At 41.6% G+C, this 21,011-nt stretch overlaps 2 protein-coding genes across 2 annotated transcripts; one reads left to right on the top strand and one right to left on the bottom strand.

Moving 5' to 3' along the window:
- Positions 1–561: 561 nt before the first annotated feature.
- On the bottom strand, positions 562–7,542 carry LOC115905181 (interferon-induced protein with tetratricopeptide repeats 5-like). Its single transcript, XM_030951303.1, is given in 5 exon segments — positions 562–2,099; positions 5,211–5,257; positions 6,676–6,716; positions 6,719–6,794; positions 7,516–7,542. Coding segments are annotated over 5 exon segments (1,620 nt in total). The 3' UTR covers positions 562–670.
- Positions 7,543–8,890: 1,348 nt separating this feature from the next.
- LIPA (lipase A, lysosomal acid type) lies at positions 8,891–20,441 on the top strand. Its single transcript, XM_030951580.1, has 9 exons — positions 8,891–9,166; positions 10,565–10,685; positions 13,678–13,876; positions 14,172–14,281; positions 14,902–15,038; positions 16,458–16,604; positions 16,911–16,982; positions 18,021–18,092; positions 18,847–20,441. Exons 1-9 carry the CDS (start codon positions 9,062–9,064, stop codon positions 19,084–19,086), a joined length of 1,203 nt encoding a protein of 400 aa, XP_030807440.1. The 5' UTR covers positions 8,891–9,061; the 3' UTR covers positions 19,087–20,441.
- Positions 20,442–21,011: the final 570 nt, after the last annotated feature.

The raw sequence follows: 21,011 nt of genomic DNA, 5'->3' as shown, positions 1-21,011 counted from the left end.
TTTACTTAATCTACTAACATGAAGGCCGGTCATCAGAAAGATACCCAGAAGCAAGAGTCAACAGATTCAACAGACTTTAGTAGTTCACAACAATAGTACACATTTTGTAAGATTTCCAGTGGACTAGCTAAACAGTGTTAGTTTTTCATAATTAAACAGCATACAAGGCAGTAAACTGAACAAGCCTTCAACAAAAGTTTCGTCTACAAAAGATATTTTTGAAATACTTAAAAAAGCTTCAGAAATTGTATTTGTGTATAAGAATGCCTTCAAGTATACAGACAAAATACTACTGTATGATCCCTTATCATTTTCTCAGTAGAAGGTAATATCTGATTTCAGCATAGAAGTTCTGTGTTCTACAGACTATCACTTAAATCCAACATTTATACTCATGTTAGCATTGAAGACTAAGTTAGATTAGCTATAAATATATATTTTATATATTATATAGTTAGCCAAGCATGCTCTCTGTTAGTGAATGAACAAATCAACAATTGTTGTCTGCAGTTTCTACATTATGAGCAGAAAGCGATGCCACCTGTGTTCCATTTGGTCATAATGTCTACCTTCAAAAGAAAAACAAACAACAAAAAAGGTTTTGAAAGTCTGTTGAAACCTTCTTGGTTTGGGGGATTTTTGGTACACAGGATTTTTGTGAGCTTTAGCTTTAGATGGAAAGTCGTAACTCAGTTAATGCATTCAGATATTCTTCGTTTTTAGGATCCAAAGCAATGGCTTCCTCATAGCATTCAATTGCTTCTTGTTTCTTCCCATTTAGTTTATGAACGAGTCCAAGTGTACCAATATCGGTGGCATCTCCTAAATCACTCTCAATTTTCTGTTTCAATAATGTCTCCACAGCTTCACTGGACCTTTTTCTTGGATAGGAATCTATTTCCAGTTTCAGACATTCTATGTAATATTTAATGGCTTTTGATTCTGATTTCATGTGAAATTGCTGAAAATGGCCATAACTGAAGTAGACTTCTTGTTTTTCATCACAGGCTAGATCATTTCTCTGAAGCACTTTCTGATACATCTCTTCTGCTTCTTCATACCTCTTGACTATTGCATATGTGCTTGCTAGGTCACAATAGGCAGAAAAAAATACTGGCTTTTTGTCAATCACTGTTTTAAAATGAAAAATGGCAAGCTTGATGAGATTCTCCATTGCCTCTCTAGGTGGGTATCTTGTCTTTTTCAGCTGAAGAACCTTGGATCTGTAGCAGAGGCCTAGTTGGTGATGCAGAACGACAGACTTCGGCGTCAGTGCTAGGGCCTTTTTCAAAATCTCCAATGCCTTGTTCACTTCTCCTTTCTTTCTGTAAAAATTAGCAGCATGTCGCAGGAAAACAGGAAAGTCAGGTGTTTTCTGCAGTCCTTCTTCAATGTACCTCTCCCCTTCATTAGCTCGATTTAATCGCTGAAGCTCTAATGCAAGCAATGCCAGAACGGTAGTGTCTGTTGGGTTCAGTTCCACTGCCCGCTTCAGGGCCTCGAGGCATGGCTTCATCTCCCCACCATACCTCTGAATGTTACCTTCCAAGCGATACATTGCTGTTGCATAGCCAGCACTAAAATCTGAGTTATTGGGCTCACTCCTCAGAGCATTCTCAAAGCAATTCATTGCCCTCTCAAAGTAAGTCCTCCCAAAACGTAATAATGCCCATCCTTGCTCAGCGTAGATCTCTGGAAGCTCAATCTTCCCATGAGCAGTACTTGACAGCTTTTTGCAGCTGTTTTCCACTTTGCTTACATAAGTTTGAGCTTCTTCATATCTCTCCATGTGGTAATAGACCCAGGCATAGTTCCCCCAGGTAACAAGACTTCTCCTGTCAATTTCATCTGGATGACGTTTTTGAATAGCTTCTTCAGCTTTTTTGAGACTTCTCAGGGCTTCCTCATTTGAATTCTTTAGGTAATTTACATAGGAGAGTAAATTATAATCTCTAATCTCATATTGTGCCAAAAACTTGATATGATCAAGTATTGTTTCCTCTAGGGCCTCAAGACTTACATGCTCCTTCAGCAAAGTCCATGTAAAATGACATTCTAACTGCAACAGGGAAGTCTTCAAGGAATCCTTGGAAATGGTACTAGAAGAAATCAAAGAAAAAAGTTGTTTACACCCCATTTACTTTTTGCTATTCTTATTTTTAAGCCTGTCATGATGTACTTTAAAGGCAGGCAATACCTCACTTGGTCCACAATACTTCAAACAAGCCAAAGCTGTAGGGAGACCTAGGTCCAAAGTGCTGAATAGTGATTTTAGTAATTCTTCTTGCCAGTGTATGATGGCACCTCTTACACAGAAACAGATGTTCCTGTGGATGTTAAAATGGAGGGCCGGTCTCTGTAGTAAAGCTGGCACACCCTTGGGCCTCAGAACATACTTCCTGTGCTGGGAACAATTGCTGAAGCCTACCCAAAAGATGTCATCACTTAAAATTCCCTTAAACTATAAATAATGTGATTTACTCAATTTCCTAAACCTTTGTACATGTTATGGTTTATATTATAAATTTAATTTTGGATTTCCTGCATTTTTAAATCCTTGTATGTTAGATCATAGCACAATTCTTATGTAATGGTTATACTGATTATATGGTTAATGTATCCAGGAATTGGGTCCCAGATCTCACCAGCCTCTCCAGTTGCTGGCACTTGGATGTACAACCCAATGAGTATGTAACCCCATTCCACTTGCTGGTGCAAAGCACACATTCACTCACTAACCCTGTGGCCCCTCAGATGCTGCCTCTGGATGTCCAGTGGCTGGTCAGGGAGCTTCTCTCTCCCTCCAGGTGCCTCATCCCTAGGCACACACACTCACACACCCTTATTAGCCAGACCCTGGTGACATACTACTGGTCCTTAACACTCCTGTATCCCTGGTGTGGTTTGAGCCTAGCTGGCAGCTAAGCATGATGCTGCTGCTCACTCATCTCCCCCTGTCCCCCACTGGTGGAACAGGGAGGAGAATCAAAAGTAAAAATGGTAGGTTAAGATCAGAATTTAATAATTTCTAATAACTTAAACAAAATAAAACATAGTAATAGTAAACATTAATAATTATGACAAAAGGAAAAAATAAAACTCAAAGAAAAACAAGTGGTGCACAATACAATTGCTCACTATCTGCTGTCTGATGCCATACTCTGTCCCTGCACCCCAACCAGTGTAGGGAGACTTGTAAGGGGGCACAGTATTCCCCAATGAGATGCAGCTGTGTTGACACCTGTACGTGAGAACCAGGGCCATAAAAGGGTGGAGCCGGACAAAGAGTCAGAAGGCTGCCCAGAAGATGACTGCAGAGGAAGACTGCAAGAAGCAGGAGAAGGCTGCTCAGGAAAAGACTGCAGGAGGAGAAGATGGTGAGTTCCCCTGGAGGGGATGAATAATTCCAGAGGAAGATTGACCCCACGAGGGTAGACCCCAGGAGAGGGTTGGAGAAGCTTTGGACATGCCAGGGCTCTGTGGCAGTCTGGCAGCAATATCCTTCATTGGATCGCTGCTGGATTAGCTGCAGATGCTCCTGGCTGGGTGCTTCAGGAAAAGCCCCTGGAGGGGATGGACATGCATCAGGAAAAGCCCCTGGAGGGGATGGACTCTGTGACTGACCCCAGGAGGGTAGACCCCAGGAGAGGGTTGGAGAAGCTTTGGACATGCCAGGGCTCTGTGGCAGTCTGGCAGCAATATCCTTCATTGGATTGCTGCTGGATTAGCTGCAGATGCTCCTGGCTGGGTGCTTCGGGAAAAGCCCCTGGAGGGGCTGGACTCCGTTGTTGTAATGCTCACTGTAATATATAAGTATGGTTGTAATGTTTAATGTATAAGTATTAGTGTAAAGTGTTTAGGGCTACTGTGACCCACTGGGACGGAGTGGGGGAGGCGGCGTTGGTGAAGCTGAGAGTGGCAGGTGGAAGCCACATAGAGGTCTAGACCTGATTATCTAATCAAGACACCTGGGAATAGGTGAGCCAACAACAAGCAATGAGGAATTTGGTTTGGGACATTTAAGGTATTCACTTTGAGTTATGACCGCCTCGACAAATAGAGATAGATGCTGGTGTAATGTAACTGGTATAAGGTATTACTGTAATGCATAAGTATAGTTGTATAATATATTACTGTATATGTATTGTTGTAAACGTGTTTAATACAACAAACCAGCCCCCTTCCAGGTGACTCCCTCAGTTTATATACTGGGCATGATGTTCTCTGGTGTGGAATATCCCTTTGGCCAGTTCGGATCACCTGCCCCAGGTGTGCTCTCTCCAGCTTTTTTGTGCACCTCCTCACTGGCAAAGCATGCGACACAAAAAAGTCCTTGACTAGGATAAACACAACTACAAACAAATGGTGAGTGTGCTATACACATTGGCATAATGAAACCAAAACACTCTACCAGCTACTGAGAAGAAATTAACTCTATACCAGATGAAATCAGGACAATCTCTCTCCATCATTCAACAGCTTTTTCTTCCCAAACGTGGTGCCACCAGGGCAGGGTGTTATTTGGGGTTCCCCTGCTGCCATTGCCTACCTGTGTCCCTGAGTAGGTGCACAAACTGGCCTTTGTCACACAATCAAGGGGACATTTTTACAACACAGAGATGACATTTTAGTCTACACTGTGCTTTCCCTTAATTAAAGAAGGATTGACACACAATTCTATTACTGAGGCTCCTCAGTCAAATCTTCCTTTCTTAAAAATACTTCCTTGCTGTCCCTGCTGCAACTCCTAGCAGGTCTAAGAGCCTGTGGGGCACAGCATGTGCTACTGCTCAACTGCACAATCAAATCTTTTGGGTAAAAAAAGGACTGAGTGGAAAGACTGCAAAATTATGAGGAGGCAAATCAAGGAGGAATCACAAACACAGGTTTGAGAGACAGATTATACCTCTTTGGCTGGGCACCAGCTGCCCCTGCTACAGCCTGGATTTCATCCCCACACTGCATGCACAAAAATTTCTGACTTTTCTGTTCTACTCACAGAGACTTAACCTCATTAGAGAAGCAGTAACATGACAACATTCAGGAGCATCCTTATTTTATTTTGGTTCTTCTCTAAATAGTCTGTAAAATATTTTCTGTTTTTAGATGCTCAAAGTCCCTCACTGCTTACATTTATGTAAATAATAAGCATTATTTTCCCGTGGCATAGAGAAAAAAAGCATCTTTCAGAGACTGGATTGCTTTCTTACCTCATGGTTTTCCTTCTCTGCTCACTTATCTTCAGATTGCCCCAAAGCTAAAGGAGTGCTGCCCACTGCTGTTGTGGCTTCCATTTATTTGGTCCAGCACTCATGATCTGTGACGAAATTACTGTGAAAAAGAAAGTGAAGCTTATCTTTTCCCCTGGTGTGCGGAAGCAGAATAGTCAGCCTGCAGCTGAGGAAATGAAACTGAGTCTCTAAGCTGCACCGTTTCAGCCTGGCTCTGTGCCATGCATTACTTTGTGTTGCGGAGAATGTGGCAACAGCTCCTAAGGCTCCCAGCGTTTACTGTGTTCAAAGGCAGAGACATCCACGATAAAGAGAATATTTCAGGCTAGTGGGGGCTGACCTGGTTGTCCTGCATAGGCTAGGCAAGGGTCATTTGCCCCTGGTGCCTCTGCTGATGCATCTTTGCACAATTCAGTGCCATGCTGTAGGCTCCTGTTTTATTGGTGTTGTGTCGCCCATGTAACACACACACAAACAAACCCTTATCTCCCCTCTCTGCGCTCCTTCATCCTGTGCCTCCACACCATCAGGTCTCTGCTGCTCTACCAGGTCTGTGTTTTTCTGCACTTTGCCATTGTCTAAGAGTACTAAGTATCCCATCTACAGGAAATGTTTGTTGCTGCTCTCTACATAAACCCACGACTATCCTTTCACAAATCACATTAGACAGAGGCAGTCAGTTTGAGAAACTGCTGTCACAGGTGTGCCAAGCAAAACAAAACTGAAGACAGGTCAGGACAAGGTCAAACTGAGCAAGCCTTGGTCCCCAGGCCATGCAAAGCCATTGCAAAGCTTACAGCCTGATGCTGGCAAGAGCAATGCCTGCTACAGGCGACACACATGGCAACAGAGATGGGAATGGCCTGGGGTCTGGAGCATCTATGAACAAACAATTCATTGATGCTTAGTTTAAAAAAATTAAAAATGCAGACCCAGCTCTGTAGCTTGACTTTGGGAGTAACAAAGAGAACCAAGAAATAGGTCATAACATAAATAAATGGCACTGTATATAGTAAATTCAGATGTAACCTGAAGCTGCAGACCAGGGAAGAAAAAGAAAGGTCTAAAAGTGTGTTACCCAACTTACAAAAATTACTCAAACTAGATCTGGTGACAGGAAGAAGAAACCACAACCCTCAGCATGGCGGCAGAGATGATAGTACCCGATAACTGTTATTTTCCCTAATTTTCTTCTTCCCTTCTTTTCTCTCCTTTCCCCCTTCCACTCTTTCCTCCTTTAAAAAACCCAACAAACCAGTCTTACATATTAGAACTTCTGGTTTCTAGAAAAATTTGGAGAGCCTGTGTCACACAAAAACACACCCCCCACCCCCACACCCCCGCCTTGTGTCTTAAGTGTATGTTTGAGTGCTTGTGTGTTTGTGTGTGTCTGTGGAGGGGCTGTTGGAGCTGTTTCAGAGCTCAAGATAAAGGTTAGTGCAGCTCCTAAAGGAGTGCTGCCCACTGCTGTTGTGCCTTCCATTTATTTGGTCCAGCACTCATTTGATCTGTGATGAAATTACTGGGAAAAAGAAAGTGAAGCTTAGCTTTTCCCCAGGTGTGCTGAAGCAGAATAGTCAGAATCTTGAATGCTCTGAGTAGCTTTCAAGATTCTAGCAACCAGATATTTGACAGGTGATGAAAAGATGCAGTGGATTGAGAAGGAAAAAGATAAAGGTATCTACACAAATCCATGTATTTTATGGAAAATAAAGGTTGTAGGTAGTTACAGGGGAAAAAAAGTGTTTGAAAGGTTACTGCAATGCCAAAACCAAATGTGGAGACTAATGTTTTACTATGCTGCTAAGTATCTATGGGTTTCTTGTCTCTGCTTCTGTTCCAGGCATCTGTTTTCCTTTGTACTCTGCTTGGTACATGAGGGAAAATGCAGGCATCTTCCTTCTGAAATGCAGAAGTTTGCCCTAGTTTCTTTATGTTTTACTAATTTATTTGCATCTATATGCTATGGTTTGACACAAATGCCTATTAAATAAAGTACATGCAGCAAAGTGCTTAAATCAGAGTAAGAGAACAATTATGCAAAGCCTTTCTGCAGCCATCTCTGTAACTTGCCGGGCACTGCAAATTCAGAAATCTTTCTACAGCTCTGCTGCTTTCACTTCAGAGCAAGCTGTATCTGGGCTGACTGCTCTCAGGAAGAGCTGCACTGCATAGCAACAAATGCAGAAGCTCCTTGGAAAACATGTCCGGAAATGGGCTGGGAACAACAAATGCATTCGTATTTAATAAAAGGTCTTTGGTTACTGGAGTGATCTGTACATACAGAAGAATAAGAAATGTCTTCAAACATATCTACACATTTTATGAGAGAAAATTCAAATCTGGATATTTCCTTGGAGCTGAAATGGATACATACTGACAAAGAATTCCCCCTGGAAGCATTAGGTCAGCCAAACAATTGCCTGAAATGCAGTTTTCCTTTTTTAAAATAAGGTAAATTAAGTATACCATAATAAATTGCAGGGTCCCTTTACATATCCTATTTTATACTGGTTCCCATTTAGCCTAGGTTAGCATATAATTACTATGTTTGACAGCAGTAATTGTGGCATTTGATAATTTGGTTTTTCCCTTAGCAGAGAAGAGTAATCTGTAATTAATCTGACAAAAAACTCAAGTGAATCACTGACCAATAATTCTCCCACCCAAGTTTTTAAAAATCAAACAGTTTTAAGAAATGACAGCCAGGCATGCAAAGGATCATATAGTATCTCTGTATTTAGTGACATATCCACATATCAAAACACGGGGATGCTATGAAAACTTCCATTATTTTTCAATTAAAATCTTAATGCTTTCTAAATAAACAGAAACGTTTCTGTTCTGGACACCCTCTTGCTCTATCACTGCGTATTTAGTAACAGCTTTCTGTATTATTCTGTGGATATTACTCCACAGTAATGGGCAGAGTAACAGAATATTTATTTTAAAGGATTGAATTTGGTCCAAGTTTTCGCAAGCCCGGTCACACATCCCCTGACCACAGACACGCTTCTCCGGGAAATTACAGCTGTGCAATGCAGTGCCTGCAAATCAGTTGCCGCAGAGCATGAACATGACACAGGTTTGCAGGAAGCCGTGATGGTAACGCTGCACGCATGAAAGCCCATCTGTATAAGGCTGGATATGTTTAGACAATGCTCGAAGATGACGGATGGTGATGGGTGTGTGAAGGAGCAGCAGTGGCTGCTGTCGGGCCCCTGGAAGGACGGGCGGTGCCGAGGCGCAGGTGTCCTGCCCCGGGGGCACCCGGGGATGCTGCTCCGGCACGGGGAGCGCCGGGCGGCCGGGCAGGCACCTCCGCCCTCCTCGCTGCTGCGGCTGCCGCTTTGTGCACGGAGCCCGCTGCGGAGCACAACGCAGACCCTGGCAGGGCGGCACTGTGCGGGCTCCGAAGGCGGAGCAAATGCAGAAAACGAGGCGGGCAGAGAAGCAAATTCACGGGCGCCGTTCTGGAGGCTGCGCGGCTTCTGGAAATGGAGCCCGGGGGGCGGGAGGATTCACACAGCATTGCTGCGGAAACGCTGAATCACGCCGGGCCGGGCGGCCAGGGCCGCGCCGCGGCGGCACCGCCGATAGGGCCGCGCCGTGTGGGCTGAGCCCGGCCCGGCCCGGCAGCGCCGCCCCCGCCGCTCCCTCCGCGCTGCGACCCGCGGGGCACGCCCGGCCCGGCCTGGCCCGGCCGCGCCGCTGCTCCCGCCCCTGTCACCGAGGGGTGGCACAAAAGCCTCGCCCGGGCGCGCTCGCCGCCGTTGTAGCGCCGCGTTCTGCTTGGCCGCCGTGTCCCGGCTCCTTCTCGTAGGACGAGGATGCGGGGCCTGGTGCTCGCTGCTTTCCTGCTGCAGAGCATCGTCGGCTCGGGCGCGTTCGCCGCAGGGAGGAGGAATGTGGACCCCGAAACGAACATGAACAACGTGAGTGGCGCGGCCGGGAGTGCGCCAGCCCTGTGTGCGGCGGGGCAGGGCGGGCTGGGCGGCGCGGGGAGAGCCCCGGCGGCTTCAGCACCTGCCAGCGGCCAGCCCGCTGCTGCAGCCGCTCACACGCAAGGGGTTACACGTCCTCTTTCTCTACTCCTCCTTCCCGGTCCTGTTGGTCTGCTGTTGCCTATATTTGTTCTTTCTCTCACATTTTTTTCGCGTCTTTGCGACTGTCTTTCGGAACCGCTATAAAAGCCGATGTTCGTGGAGCACGGTGAAGTTCCGAGCACCATGCACCTGGGTTCTTACCCACGACAGTTTTTTTCCCCATTTGGGATTTACTCTCCTAACTTTGTTCTCCTTCTGCTGCAGTAGCTAACTCCTTAAATATTTCCAGTCGGTAGCCGATATTCGTTTCTCTTTCCTCTGGCCTGTCTAAACTGTGCCAATTTTTCACATGCGTGAGAAGATGCTTCAAGATAGAAATGCTTGAGGTGTATAAGAATAGAAGTGCTTGGATCATGTATATACAGTTTAAAGGTCTGAAGATAATAATTTAGTCTAAGACTAATAGCATTGGAATAACAGCCTTAAAATCACTTTGGAATGTTAATGTCACTGTGAATAATTAAAGACATATTTAAAAGAAATAGCATGCTTAATTAAATTCTTCTCCTCTTCCTTGCCCAGCAGTCTTAGAGAAGAACTCTAATCATGTCTTGCATTTCTTAGATTTTCTCAAGGCAATGTTGGTGTCATAAAACCAATGACAGCAAGTTCATTGCCCTGGTGGAGCTGCGTCAAAACAAAATAACATAAAGCCCAAGAAATAAGTGATGAGAAATTAAACCTAATAATGAAACCAAAGCATTTAACAGGTGTGAGGATTTTTATTATTATTTTCCTGTTTTCTTTGACACCAAAGTCACTTAAAAACTCAGCACTGGGCATAAATTTTGAGGAGAGAGTAAGAAATGGCACATCCCTCTCTCCTGTATGCTGCAGTGGTGCAAGTGACTCTCTTCTGTCTTCACTTGTATGTTGTTTTCTTGAGAGCAGTTTCAATTCTTGTCTGACAAATCTGGCTCTTGGTGTTCTGCCCTGTTACCATAATCTCCTTTTCAAGACTACATCTTCTTTCTCATTGTAAGCACCATGTGGCTGGGGCAGTCTAGGGAATCCTTACAGATTCCTAGGATTCAGTCTGGCTAGTTCCTGAGTCTGTTCTGGGATGTCTTATTAAGAAAATCTGCCCGACAGACAGATGGCATATTGCTACCAGACCCTTTAATTACACATTCCAGTCTTCAGAAGAAACCCAGGGTACTTTGCATGTGTTAGTGGACTGAGGAGCCGGGCAGTCTGGTTCCAAGATGGTTTCTTTTCTCTCCTCAGAGTGAAATTATTACCTTCAGAGGATACCCTAGTGAGGAATATGAAGTGACAACAGAAGATGGATACATTCTTTCCATTAACAGAATACCTTATGGAAGAAAAGGCCGTGAAGGAAGCAAAGGTAAGATTTATGTGTGTTTGGAAAAAGAAAAAATGAAAATGCTGTCTTTGCATTATAAAACTTTTGTTCCTGTAACAATCCAGAAGAACATTAAGGACTACTGTGGTTTAAGACCATGGAGGAGATGCAGGGGTTGTACAGCTGAGGAGGTGGGGGACAGAGAGAATAGTGGTAGTGTAAGCTCAAAATTACAAGGAAGCTATATGGGCAAAGGCTTTTGTGAGGACTGAATAATAGAATGCTTTAAAAATGAGACATATGTGAAGAAGAGAGACACATACCTTTTGACTTGCATTCCTCATGCACTGTGTATAGAATTAACAATGTCGTGCAGTGGCTGAATTTGTTATCAGTCTTGCCACTGTGCCTTATAAAAGCTCCTGCAGCCATTCATAAAACAGCAGCCCATTTGCATAGAAGTTACATGTTCTAAGGATTGCCTCAGAATACTTCAGACTGAAAAAATCCCAGGATTACAGGTAAAAACATGAAGCTCCCAAAAGAAATTTATGATTGTCCTGTAGCCTTGGGTGTGAACGAGACCTGTGAAAAAACCCTCTCCCCTGTCAAAGGCCAAGCAACAGCCTTCCTGAGCTTATCTGTTGGTTGTGTAGGAGTTAGGATGTTTGCACTGTCTGTTGTCTTTCACAAGGAATGTGTAAAGATCAGTGCATGGATGAGCCCTGTCAAAACTGGCAGGTGTCTTTGTATTTAATTTCAGAGATGCCCACAGGAAAAAGGCTGCCTTTGTACCTGCTGATTTTGTTGAATCCTTCATTGATGACATAAGTAAACAGAAGTTTCCTGACTTCTGGGAATTTTCCACATACCCCTTGCCACGCCCTCGACCCCAAGTTCATGTTTTGCAGAGTGCTTTAATTTGAGAAAACAAGGATTACTGACCACATTTGTGGAAGTGTGAGCTTCTGGGAGAATGAAGATTTCAAAGTTCATGTTGATCTTAAGTTTTTATAGACTTGGTATCTTTCCTCAGGAAGATACCAATGATGTGTTACTGCTGACTAAGCATATATATGCCGTATTTTTCTTTTGCAATACCTGCAAAATGTGAATAGAATTCCTTGGAATTATGTATCACATGATGTTTTGAAACAAAGCCCACCATTCTTCAGGGAAAAAAGAAAGGAAATGTACAGATAACCTAAAAGCAAAACATCAAGGATTTTTTGTTTTACTCATGAAAAACCCTAAAACAACTGCATAACATGGGTAAGAAGGGTGTGGAAGTAAATCTGTCTTCAGCTTGTTGGGTCTGTAATGAAGAGGACAAAATGTTCCATGCAGAGAGCGTAGTTTAAGGACCCACCTTTTTATTTCCCCTCTGGGGTTTTTAGGATCATAGGTGATAGAAAGTCATTATTATTATCCAAGTCAGTTTGTCATATAATTGTGCAGTTCACGTGGAGATCTGGTGACTGCTTGGTAAAGTGAAAAAGGAACTGGCAGATGTTGGAGGTTAATATGAGAGCAGAATTAAAGCATTAAGGCACTTAAACAGTTTTTCCTTTCCAATGTTACAAAACAAGCAATAGCAGCTTGAGGAGAGCCTGTTCTTCAAAAATTCACGAGTTGGTTGATCTGAGTTTAGTAAAAGGGAAGAAGATGTCAATGGGAAGTGGAACATTACTGAAAACAAATTCACTGTGAGGCTTGACAGTCCTGTTTATAAGACAATAAAGTGTTAGTGCAGCAGAGTAAACAGTTGTGCTGAACTGTACTGTCACCAGTGCCAGTTGGGCACTGCTGGGCACTTGTTCTGCTTGCCTGGACAGTATGCCATGTGGGCTTTTTAACAAAGTGGGAAAAGCAGGCACTCAAAAGTTCCTTGCCACAAGTATAAAGATTTCCAGAAAAGGGGAGTATTGTTAATTTGGAATATGAAACTTGCAGCAAACATTTATGGACATGACCTGTGATAGACAATATAGGTGACTGGGAGTTATGATTGATCTGTTTCTACTGAAAGATCCAAGTCTAAAATTATCAATGGAGGAAGTACTGTGTGAGTCTGTATCATGGCAGAGTAATGTGTCACTGGAGGAGGTAAATTCCTGAGTAATCTCTGGCATTGAGGTGGTTGTCATGTTACCTGTTTTCAGTTTTCAGAGCAGAAGTAAAAGCCAAAACACCTGTGCTACTGTGAGAACCAGAGACAGGTCTTTGTAGTTTTTGAAGGCCTTTTTTCTCCTAAGGGATTAGATGTTGATGGATTTTCTTTGTGTAGAAGCAGGAACTTTCAATTTTTAAATCTGTATTCCACATAGAGGTGCCATTTCCCTTTTCAGGATGGGGAAGTCAAGAGAGTCTTCTTAAATTCTCCCTGGGTCTTAACTGTGGTTCTTATGACTAGTTAAATTAAGGGGAGAAAAAGTCCTCTGAAACAGAGATTCCTTTGTTGGCTATTGAGCTGCTCTTCAGGTTCTGCCAGAGCTTTGGTGATGGAAGGGTGTTGCACAGAGATAATATCAGCACCAGCTGCAGAGATTTCCACAGCTCAGCACAGTGGTTTGGCACTGGAAAACAAAGACCTCGGTAGCACATACATGGGAATGCCTTCCCCACATGTGGGGGCAGGGGAAAGTTTATAAGTATTAAAACTGGCACTGTGTTCGGGTCACTTTTCTGAGTCTGTGAGCTTGAAACAGTTGTAAGGGCTACCTGTATTTTTCTTGTAACTCTTGCTTTTCTCCTGTTTATTTATTGCACACTTGTCTGTTTTGAGCTTCAAGTTATGAAACTAAGAAGTTGCTAGTTTAAAACTCTTAATGATAAAAAGTAGCTTTTGGTGAAAAAGCATGTGATTTCATGGCACTATGACCATTATACAAATTGCTGTTCTTAGTAGATTAAGTCAAGTAGATTAAATACTCAACTGCAAACCTAAAACAGACTTTCAACAGCTCACTTGAATTATTCTTGTGTATGCAATGCCTAATGAACAGGAATCTATCGAAACCACTTTCTTTTTCAGGTCCAAGGCCTGCTGTGTTTCTGCAGCATGGTTTGCTTGCAGATGCCAGCAACTGGATCACAAACTTGGATTACAACAGCCTTGGCTTTATGCTGGCAGATGCTGGCTATGATGTGTGGCTGGGAAACAGCAGAGGGAACACCTGGTCCAGGAAACACACACACTTCACGGTGAAGCAGGAAGAATTCTGGGTTTTCAGGTATCCTTGTTTTGCTACCCAGTCACATTGTGAACTGGCAGGATATTGTTTTCTGGTTACATATGGTGTCACATATGTACCCAGATGAGGGGCAGTAAAGGGGAGTTTTGAGATCAGTTTGGTGTGCTGAAACTTCTAGGTGGTCAGTAGAAAACTGAAAACTTGATCATCAGAGTTCTGTTTCATCCAAAGAAGCTTTTCTTTATGTCCACACAACAGATCTGTGCAGGAAAGCTCTGTGCAGCTGTTCCTCACTAATTTCTTACACAACTGACTTTCTGTCTTTGCTTTGTAGCTTTGATGAAATGGCTAAATATGACATTCCAGCCTCAGTGGACTTTATTTTGAAGAAAACTGGCCAGGAACAAATATTTTACATTGGCCATTCACAGGGCACCACAATGGGTATGTGGAGAGATGCATTTATTAGAATATATTGTGTTTGAAATGGTATGAAGTTCCACATATGTATTTTAGAGATTAAAAACCAGGGCACTTGAAAACTACTGCTTTTGGGTTTTAGTGGCTTTTTGGAATATTAGCATGAAAATGAAAAGACATGATCTTTCAGTGTTTATTTAAAAGTGGTAAGCTGTTGGACTGATAAATTGAAGTCACAGGTAGATGGCAGTACAGCTTCTATTAAAAATCCAATGAATTATACATAATAAAATTAGACTCATCAGACACAGAGAATAAAGATTCCCATTTCCAGAATATTTTGCTGCATGTAAGGCCTGGCTCATGTGCTTTAGACCTCCTTGTAGAAGAAGGGTTAGTAAGCATTAAATTGCTTTCTGGAGGAAAGCAAGTCTTCTGAATTACTGCATTTAATTTAGGCTTTGTAGTAACTAGGTTAATTTACATTATTTAACCTAATCCTAGGTACTGCAATATAGTTAAACTATTAATCTAAAAATACTTTTGCACACTTTCACATAGATTTTTGTAGAATTTCTACCAGGTAAAATTCTTATCTAACTTGTGTCACTGAGGTTTTTTAATTGTTCTTATATTATTTACAGCTTTTGTTGCTTTTTCAACTTTGCCACAGCTGGCTAAGAAAATCAAAATGTTCTTTGCCTTGGCACCAGTAGCTACTGTCAAGTTTGCCACTAGCCCTCTGGTAAAATTTGGATTGTTTCCTGACGTGCTGCTCAAGGTTTGTATTTGAGTGTAAATGTTTCAAGCCAAATGAGGTATGCCCCTTTCTACCTGAAAATTGCATAGGAAAGAATGTTAATAGCTGTGGATTAGAGAGTAACATACGATAAGGATTCTGGGTCAATTTTACCATAATGATGCTATTGAAGTCAGAAGTGTCTTCTGTAGCTTTATTACTGTCTAGTGAGATAATTTGCATCAGTTTATAGTAGTATTTTACAATTACAGCTTAATAGGTGGAACAAAATTGTTTTTCCATTTACATGTTTCTAGAATTTAAGCTAGGAAAATCATATGATTAACTAGTCACTGTATTTTAGAAGAGTTGTATAATATCTTTATACAGAATACAGTTCATGAATTGTCCATGAACTTTAACAGATTTGTTTCACAATCAACCATTTAGTATTGGAAGAGGATCCTTCAGAGGGTGATTAAGAGCAACAGCTTTATTTAGATGCTGTGAATCATCCTCTGGAGGAGTTTACCTCTTCCCCATTAACATCAAGGAGAATGAGGCAGGCTGCAGTGTCTGAAGTCAGACATTGTGAACACCCTGCTGTGTGTCATTTTTAACCATCACTTTTCTTTCCACCACCCATGGAGATTCCCACACAGAGCTGTTTGTTCTGTGACATAAGCCCCCTTCTGATCCAGCTTGTACTAATTTAAAGTCTGTCTGTAGTACTAGTTCCTTGCTCTAAAGGCAGTTAACATAAAAGCAACACTAATCATTGTGATCTCCTGTTCCTTGCATAATGGACTTTGTCTAATGAGACTAGCAGCTGATCAGTGCCTTGTGCAGATGTTCATGTTGTGCTGAGGAACTTGATTCTCACGGTGACTTGCAAAAAACTGGAGTGCAGGGAGAACCTGACAAACTCGTGGGTCAGTCATATCTTTAAAGAACTGTGTCACTTTTAAGGAAGTTTGCAGTGGGACATTTTAAAATCCTTGAACAACTTAAAAATACCCATCAAGAGGAAGAGGTCACCACATCTCATGCAGCTTGTTTTTCTCTCATGGTTTGAAGAGAGGAAGTTGCAAGTACAAACCCATTTAAAATTAGCAGGCAGAGCTTAACATTCTTTAGCCTTAAACAATTTGATGACAAAATGTTGTACAATATAACTGTAAGTTATTGAATTTAAAATTTATTTGAATTTGAGGTTAGGTTTGAAATTCTTGCAAGATTTTCCCAGTTCCCATATACTCTTGGTGGGGTTAATGTACTGCACCATTTGTAGCAGAAGCACTAGCCGTGACAACGCTGATAAGGAGATCAATGATTTTCATGTGACACACCTGTCACCAGTGGAAATGCAAATAATTACCTCAAGAGTGTTGTAGTATGAAAACTGAAAATAGGTCATTCTGTGCAATTACATGTTTGTCTTATGTGTTTGGTTTTTTGTAGGACATGTTTGGAAAGAAACAATTCCTCCCTCAGAATTTCTTGCTGAAGTGGCTTGCTACCCATGTTTGCACCCACAGAATACTCGATGACCTTTGTGGCAACCTATTCTTTCTTCTATGTGGTTTTAATGAGAGAAACTTGAATATGGTGTGTTCTAGTGACTTTCCTCATAGCTAAGTTATTGTGAACTCTAACACAGTATTGACTGAATATATAAAAAATATTAAGGGATATCATTATTACTTTTAAAATTCAGCTTGAGAGTTCTGTTGTTCAATGCAATTAATCCCCCAAATGTTTTAACTTACCTCATTTGTCTGTATGGCTCCAGTTAACTTTTGTTTATAACATTTTAAGTGGAATGGAATAGTTTGTTAGTTGTTCAGGAAGCAACAATGGGTAGAACTGATGGCCTGTGAGGAGGAGTCAACCATGTTAATGATCTTGTTGCAGAGCCGAGTGGATGTGTATTCAACACACTGCCCTGCAGGAACATCTGTACAAAACATGATCCACTGGAGCCAGGTAGGCTTTCCAGAATCTAAAGTGCCCATGACTCTGGTTTGTTTGTAGAATATTGATGTGTCTGATATTTGTGAAATAAAATGCCAAAATATATGTGCAGCCTAGCCCAAGTGAAATTTGGAACTGCCAAAAGTTAGAATGGCAGCTGTTCGCTGCAGCTGCTTTCATGATAAGGATTTATGGTGGTTCACCCCTCTTCCCTATTTCTTTGAAAATATTGTAACTGGAAGTACCTCAACCAACAAAAAGGACTACAGAATAACTTACCTCAGAGAGATGCTGTAATGAGTGTTTGTTTCCCTTTTAACAAACCCTGTTTTGATTACAGGTTGTATTTTTAGCCAGTGAAAAACAGCAGGTTTTCTGTTCTATTCTGCTTAGCTTCATTTTATATTTGTTAGTATATTTTGATGTTTGTCTCAATGCACAGTTTCGTGCCTGTGATGCTGTTGTGCCTGAAGCTTGGTCAGCAGGCTGACAAGTGAGACATTTCCCATGGAATCAGTGGTCAGTGCTACTTGTGCTCTCATAGCTGGATTTGGTCACCTCATCAGAGGCAATGTATTCTACTGTACACAGCTGTTCAAGGGTTGACTCAGAAAGAAATGTGTGAAGATTTTTTTTTCCAGATCCCTATTATATAAACTTGTTTCTTAAAAATAGTAGATGGTGAATTATGCAGAATAGGCTTGCTAAGAAAGCTCCCTGCTTTATTCATACACATTAGATATCAAGGTAAATATTTCAGAAGTAAACATGGAGCTGCCACATCCTGGCTTTGGATACATTAAGCTGTTTTCCTTAATCTTTTCTACCATTGCTATTAGAGAGTGTGAAATCTTGAGACAAAATCTAATGGTATTGAATGTTAATGTTTTCCATTCCTGTGACACTGGGCAAAGCAGTGACACTTGTCTTTGTTAATATTTGGCATTCCACTGTTTCTTGTGTAGGATGCCTGTTCTCCAGATGACTACACTTTTTAGCTCTTCTGGTAGTAGTGTTGCAGTTCTTTGTATGTGTATTTTTTATTTCTAGGCTGTAAGGACTGGGGAACTCAAAGCTTATGACTGGGGAAGCAAAGCTGCAAATATGGCTCACTATAACCAGGTAGATATCTTTTACATCTATAATTCTAGAGTGTCACAGAAAATAGTCCTTGGGCACTTCTCTGGGTGCTATTTTTATGCTGCATGCTAAAGAGCTGTTGGTGTTATCCAGTAACCAGACTGGAGATCTGCTTTTTCCAAAAGAACAAAAATAGAAACCAGCTGGGACTGTAGAGCTCACAGGTAGTCCTAAGTCAGTGTGGGGTTCACATATGGATATGAAGCTGTGGTGGCACACACTTCCTTGAGGGGAAGTCCTGTCAGTCTAGATCATGAGATCCCCCTGACCTTCTCATCATAAGGCACAGGCTGTCAGTTCATTTGTATTGTTTATCTTTAGTCTGTTTAGTCTCTGTGCATTTTTGTTTCTAAATTGCTGTGTACAATGCCAAAAATATTTTGCCCCTTTTCTCTTAGTGACTGCAAAATACTGCAGTATCATACTTTCAGAGTAGCAGTCACTTCTGACCTTAGAGTTGAAATACCTTGAATGAGATGCATTTTCACTGTCTCTGAGGTCCTGATACCCTGCTGTAAACTCCTCAAAACACATCTTTACTGCTGCTCATGCTATAATATTGCAGGACTCTTGCAGTTACATTTTTGGTTGAGCCAGGACTCCATCTCTAGCTGTCCAAGATAGAAAATGAGTATCTGACACATTCTTGCAGTTGCTAGTATGTTACATTAGCAGTGTAGGATCATACTGAAGACTTTTTTTCTAATGCTTTGTTTTCATTTTTTCCTCTCCTCAGTCTACTCCCCCTTTCTACAAAATAAAAGAGATGACTGTACCAACTGCAGTGTGGACTGGTGGACAGGACTGGCTGGCAGACCCAAAGGATGTTGCTATGCTGCTCACTCAAATCTCCAATTTGGTTTACCACAAAAACATTCCAGAGTGGGAACATTTGGATTTCATCTGGGGCCTTGATGCACCTTACCGCATGTATAATGAAATAATTAACATGATTAGGAAGTTATCTCTAGACTGACATGGCTATTGGTTCACCAGGAATTTGTCAGTTTTTGGAAAATACACTTTTCTGGCAATAGTGCTACATTGCTTAGGATGATGCATTTTTAAAATGCCAGCAATGACTACTAAATTGGATTAATATTTGGTTGTTTTTTCTCAGTATTATTTCTCTCTCTTCACAGTATTTTGCTTATTTTGCACACAGTGGCATGGTACTCAAAACACAGCAGTAGGATCTAGCACAAAAAGAGTATGTCGTGTGCACATAAATGTAGTCACCTGTCTGAAAGACAAATTAGACAAGTTAGTCCATTCAGCACCTCAGGTGCTTGACACTTAGAACAAGTGTTTCACTGTGCGTAAAACACAGCCATTTCTCAGTATGTGGCCATTTCTAAGTACCTTTGAGTAGTACTTCTTGTACTTCTTGTACTGCAGTGACCTATTTGGTGCTGGCACTTTATAAAGCACTTAGTGACTTTTTGCTGTGGTATTATTTTAGCCAATCACATAAAATCAGATTACTTCCCTTTTCAATATTGCCCAGAAGAACTGTGGTGAAGCCAGAGAAACCACTGTCAGTTAAAATCTCTGATTTTGGGACTGATTCATTGCTTTGATTCTTGCTTTGATGGTATCCCTGAAGCCTTCAGTGTTTCACATACCAGCTGTGGATAGAGGTCGCAATTTGCCCTGTCAGATTCCTGGAACAAGAGCAATGTTCAAACAAAACCACTTTCAGTTAACTTCGTCAATAAGTTGTGGCTTTCAAGGAGAGTGATGTAACATGCTTGTGTTTTGCACTGACCACTAACTAGAAAACAAGCTCCCCCAGTCTACTGCTGGTGAGAGAAGAGCCAAAGCATTAATTCTACAGCTTGAGCGACTTAATTTCTGTGGACTTTTCCCCTTAATCGTCTGCTGCATTGAAGATCTGTTTACTTCTTAACCACTTACAGGGTGCTCCCCACCATTGTGTTCAGCAACTAAATAACAGCCTGGAGAAGCCTGACAGTATTACAGCAGCTTGATTTGTCTACTTCAAACTGGGGCTAAGACCCATTTAATGGGGAAGAGGATTCACATCTGCCTCAGGGGGCTGACTTTGGAGCTCTTTCCATTGACTGTGCAGAGGACTTCGGTTTCTCTGAGATGCATTAAAGTTCTGTGCCAAATGAACAATCTCCAGAGTCAGTTGCCTCAGTCCAGATGATAATTTCTGTGCCATAGTTGGATTCAACTCAGATTTCTTCAGTAATCCCAACAGGATAAAGAGCCTTTCTACACGTCATAGGAAATAATGCCTTTTAAATTGAGGCAAACTTATTTTGTAAAAAAAATTGAAAAAATAAAAAAAATTGCAGAAATAGACACAGGTTGTAAATTAGAACTTGTTTCTTTGGGTATTTTTTTTTTTATTCCTAATTCAGACTCAGGGAATTCTCAGGTGTTGTTTAGGGACGAAGTCATTCATTGGTTCATGAGACTTTGGTCTTTTGTAAAGCACAGCCAGATATGGTTTACTTTGCTGTGCTGAAGGGAAGCTTCTGTTGAAATCCAGGGTGGCTAATTTAACAGTTGTGAGGGTATGTGGTATGGCAAGAGCCATGTGCATCATGTTTATTAAGCTTGAGCTCTTTCAATAAACATGAGACCTGCTTGGAGTTTGGAGTGGTGTGGTGTTTCACTTCCTGTTTCATGAATGCATGGGAATCTTTGGGACAGAATTCAGAAAGCCAAGTCTATTTTTCACAACTATTAATCCATAGAACAAGTACAGAAGAAAAGTAAAATAGCTAAGTAAACTTCCATTTTACTTTTTCCCTGAAAGAAGCTTTTCCCAAGCTTAAAAGGCCATTCTTATTTAGGTGGACTTCTCTGAGACTCTTAAGTAAGGTAATAATTGTAAATAATTACTCACAAGACAGAGTCATTTTCTAA

Source organism: Camarhynchus parvulus, chromosome 6 (genome assembly GCF_901933205.1).
Source record: "Camarhynchus parvulus chromosome 6, STF_HiC, whole genome shotgun sequence".
In the NCBI taxonomy this organism is placed as follows: Eukaryota; Metazoa; Chordata; class Aves; order Passeriformes; family Thraupidae; genus Camarhynchus; species Camarhynchus parvulus.
The sequence above is the reverse complement of the archived record's forward strand: the minus strand, read 5'-3'. Positions and strand labels throughout refer to the sequence as shown.

What these genes read in the sequence shown, in the direction of transcription:
- LIPA (XM_030951580.1), top strand. Translation starts at nt 9,062, where the DNA reads ATGCGGGGCCTGGTGCTCGCTGCTTTCCTGCTGCAGAGCATCGTCGGC. An exon ending in AGGCCGTGAAGGAAGCAAAG is followed by an intron (nt 10,686 to 13,677) that starts GTAAGATTTATG and finishes TTTCTTTTTCAG; the next exon opens with GTCCAAGGCCTGCTGTGTTT. An exon ending in TTCACAGGGCACCACAATGG is followed by an intron (nt 14,282 to 14,901) that starts GTATGTGGAGAG and finishes TATTATTTACAG; the next exon opens with CTTTTGTTGCTTTTTCAACT.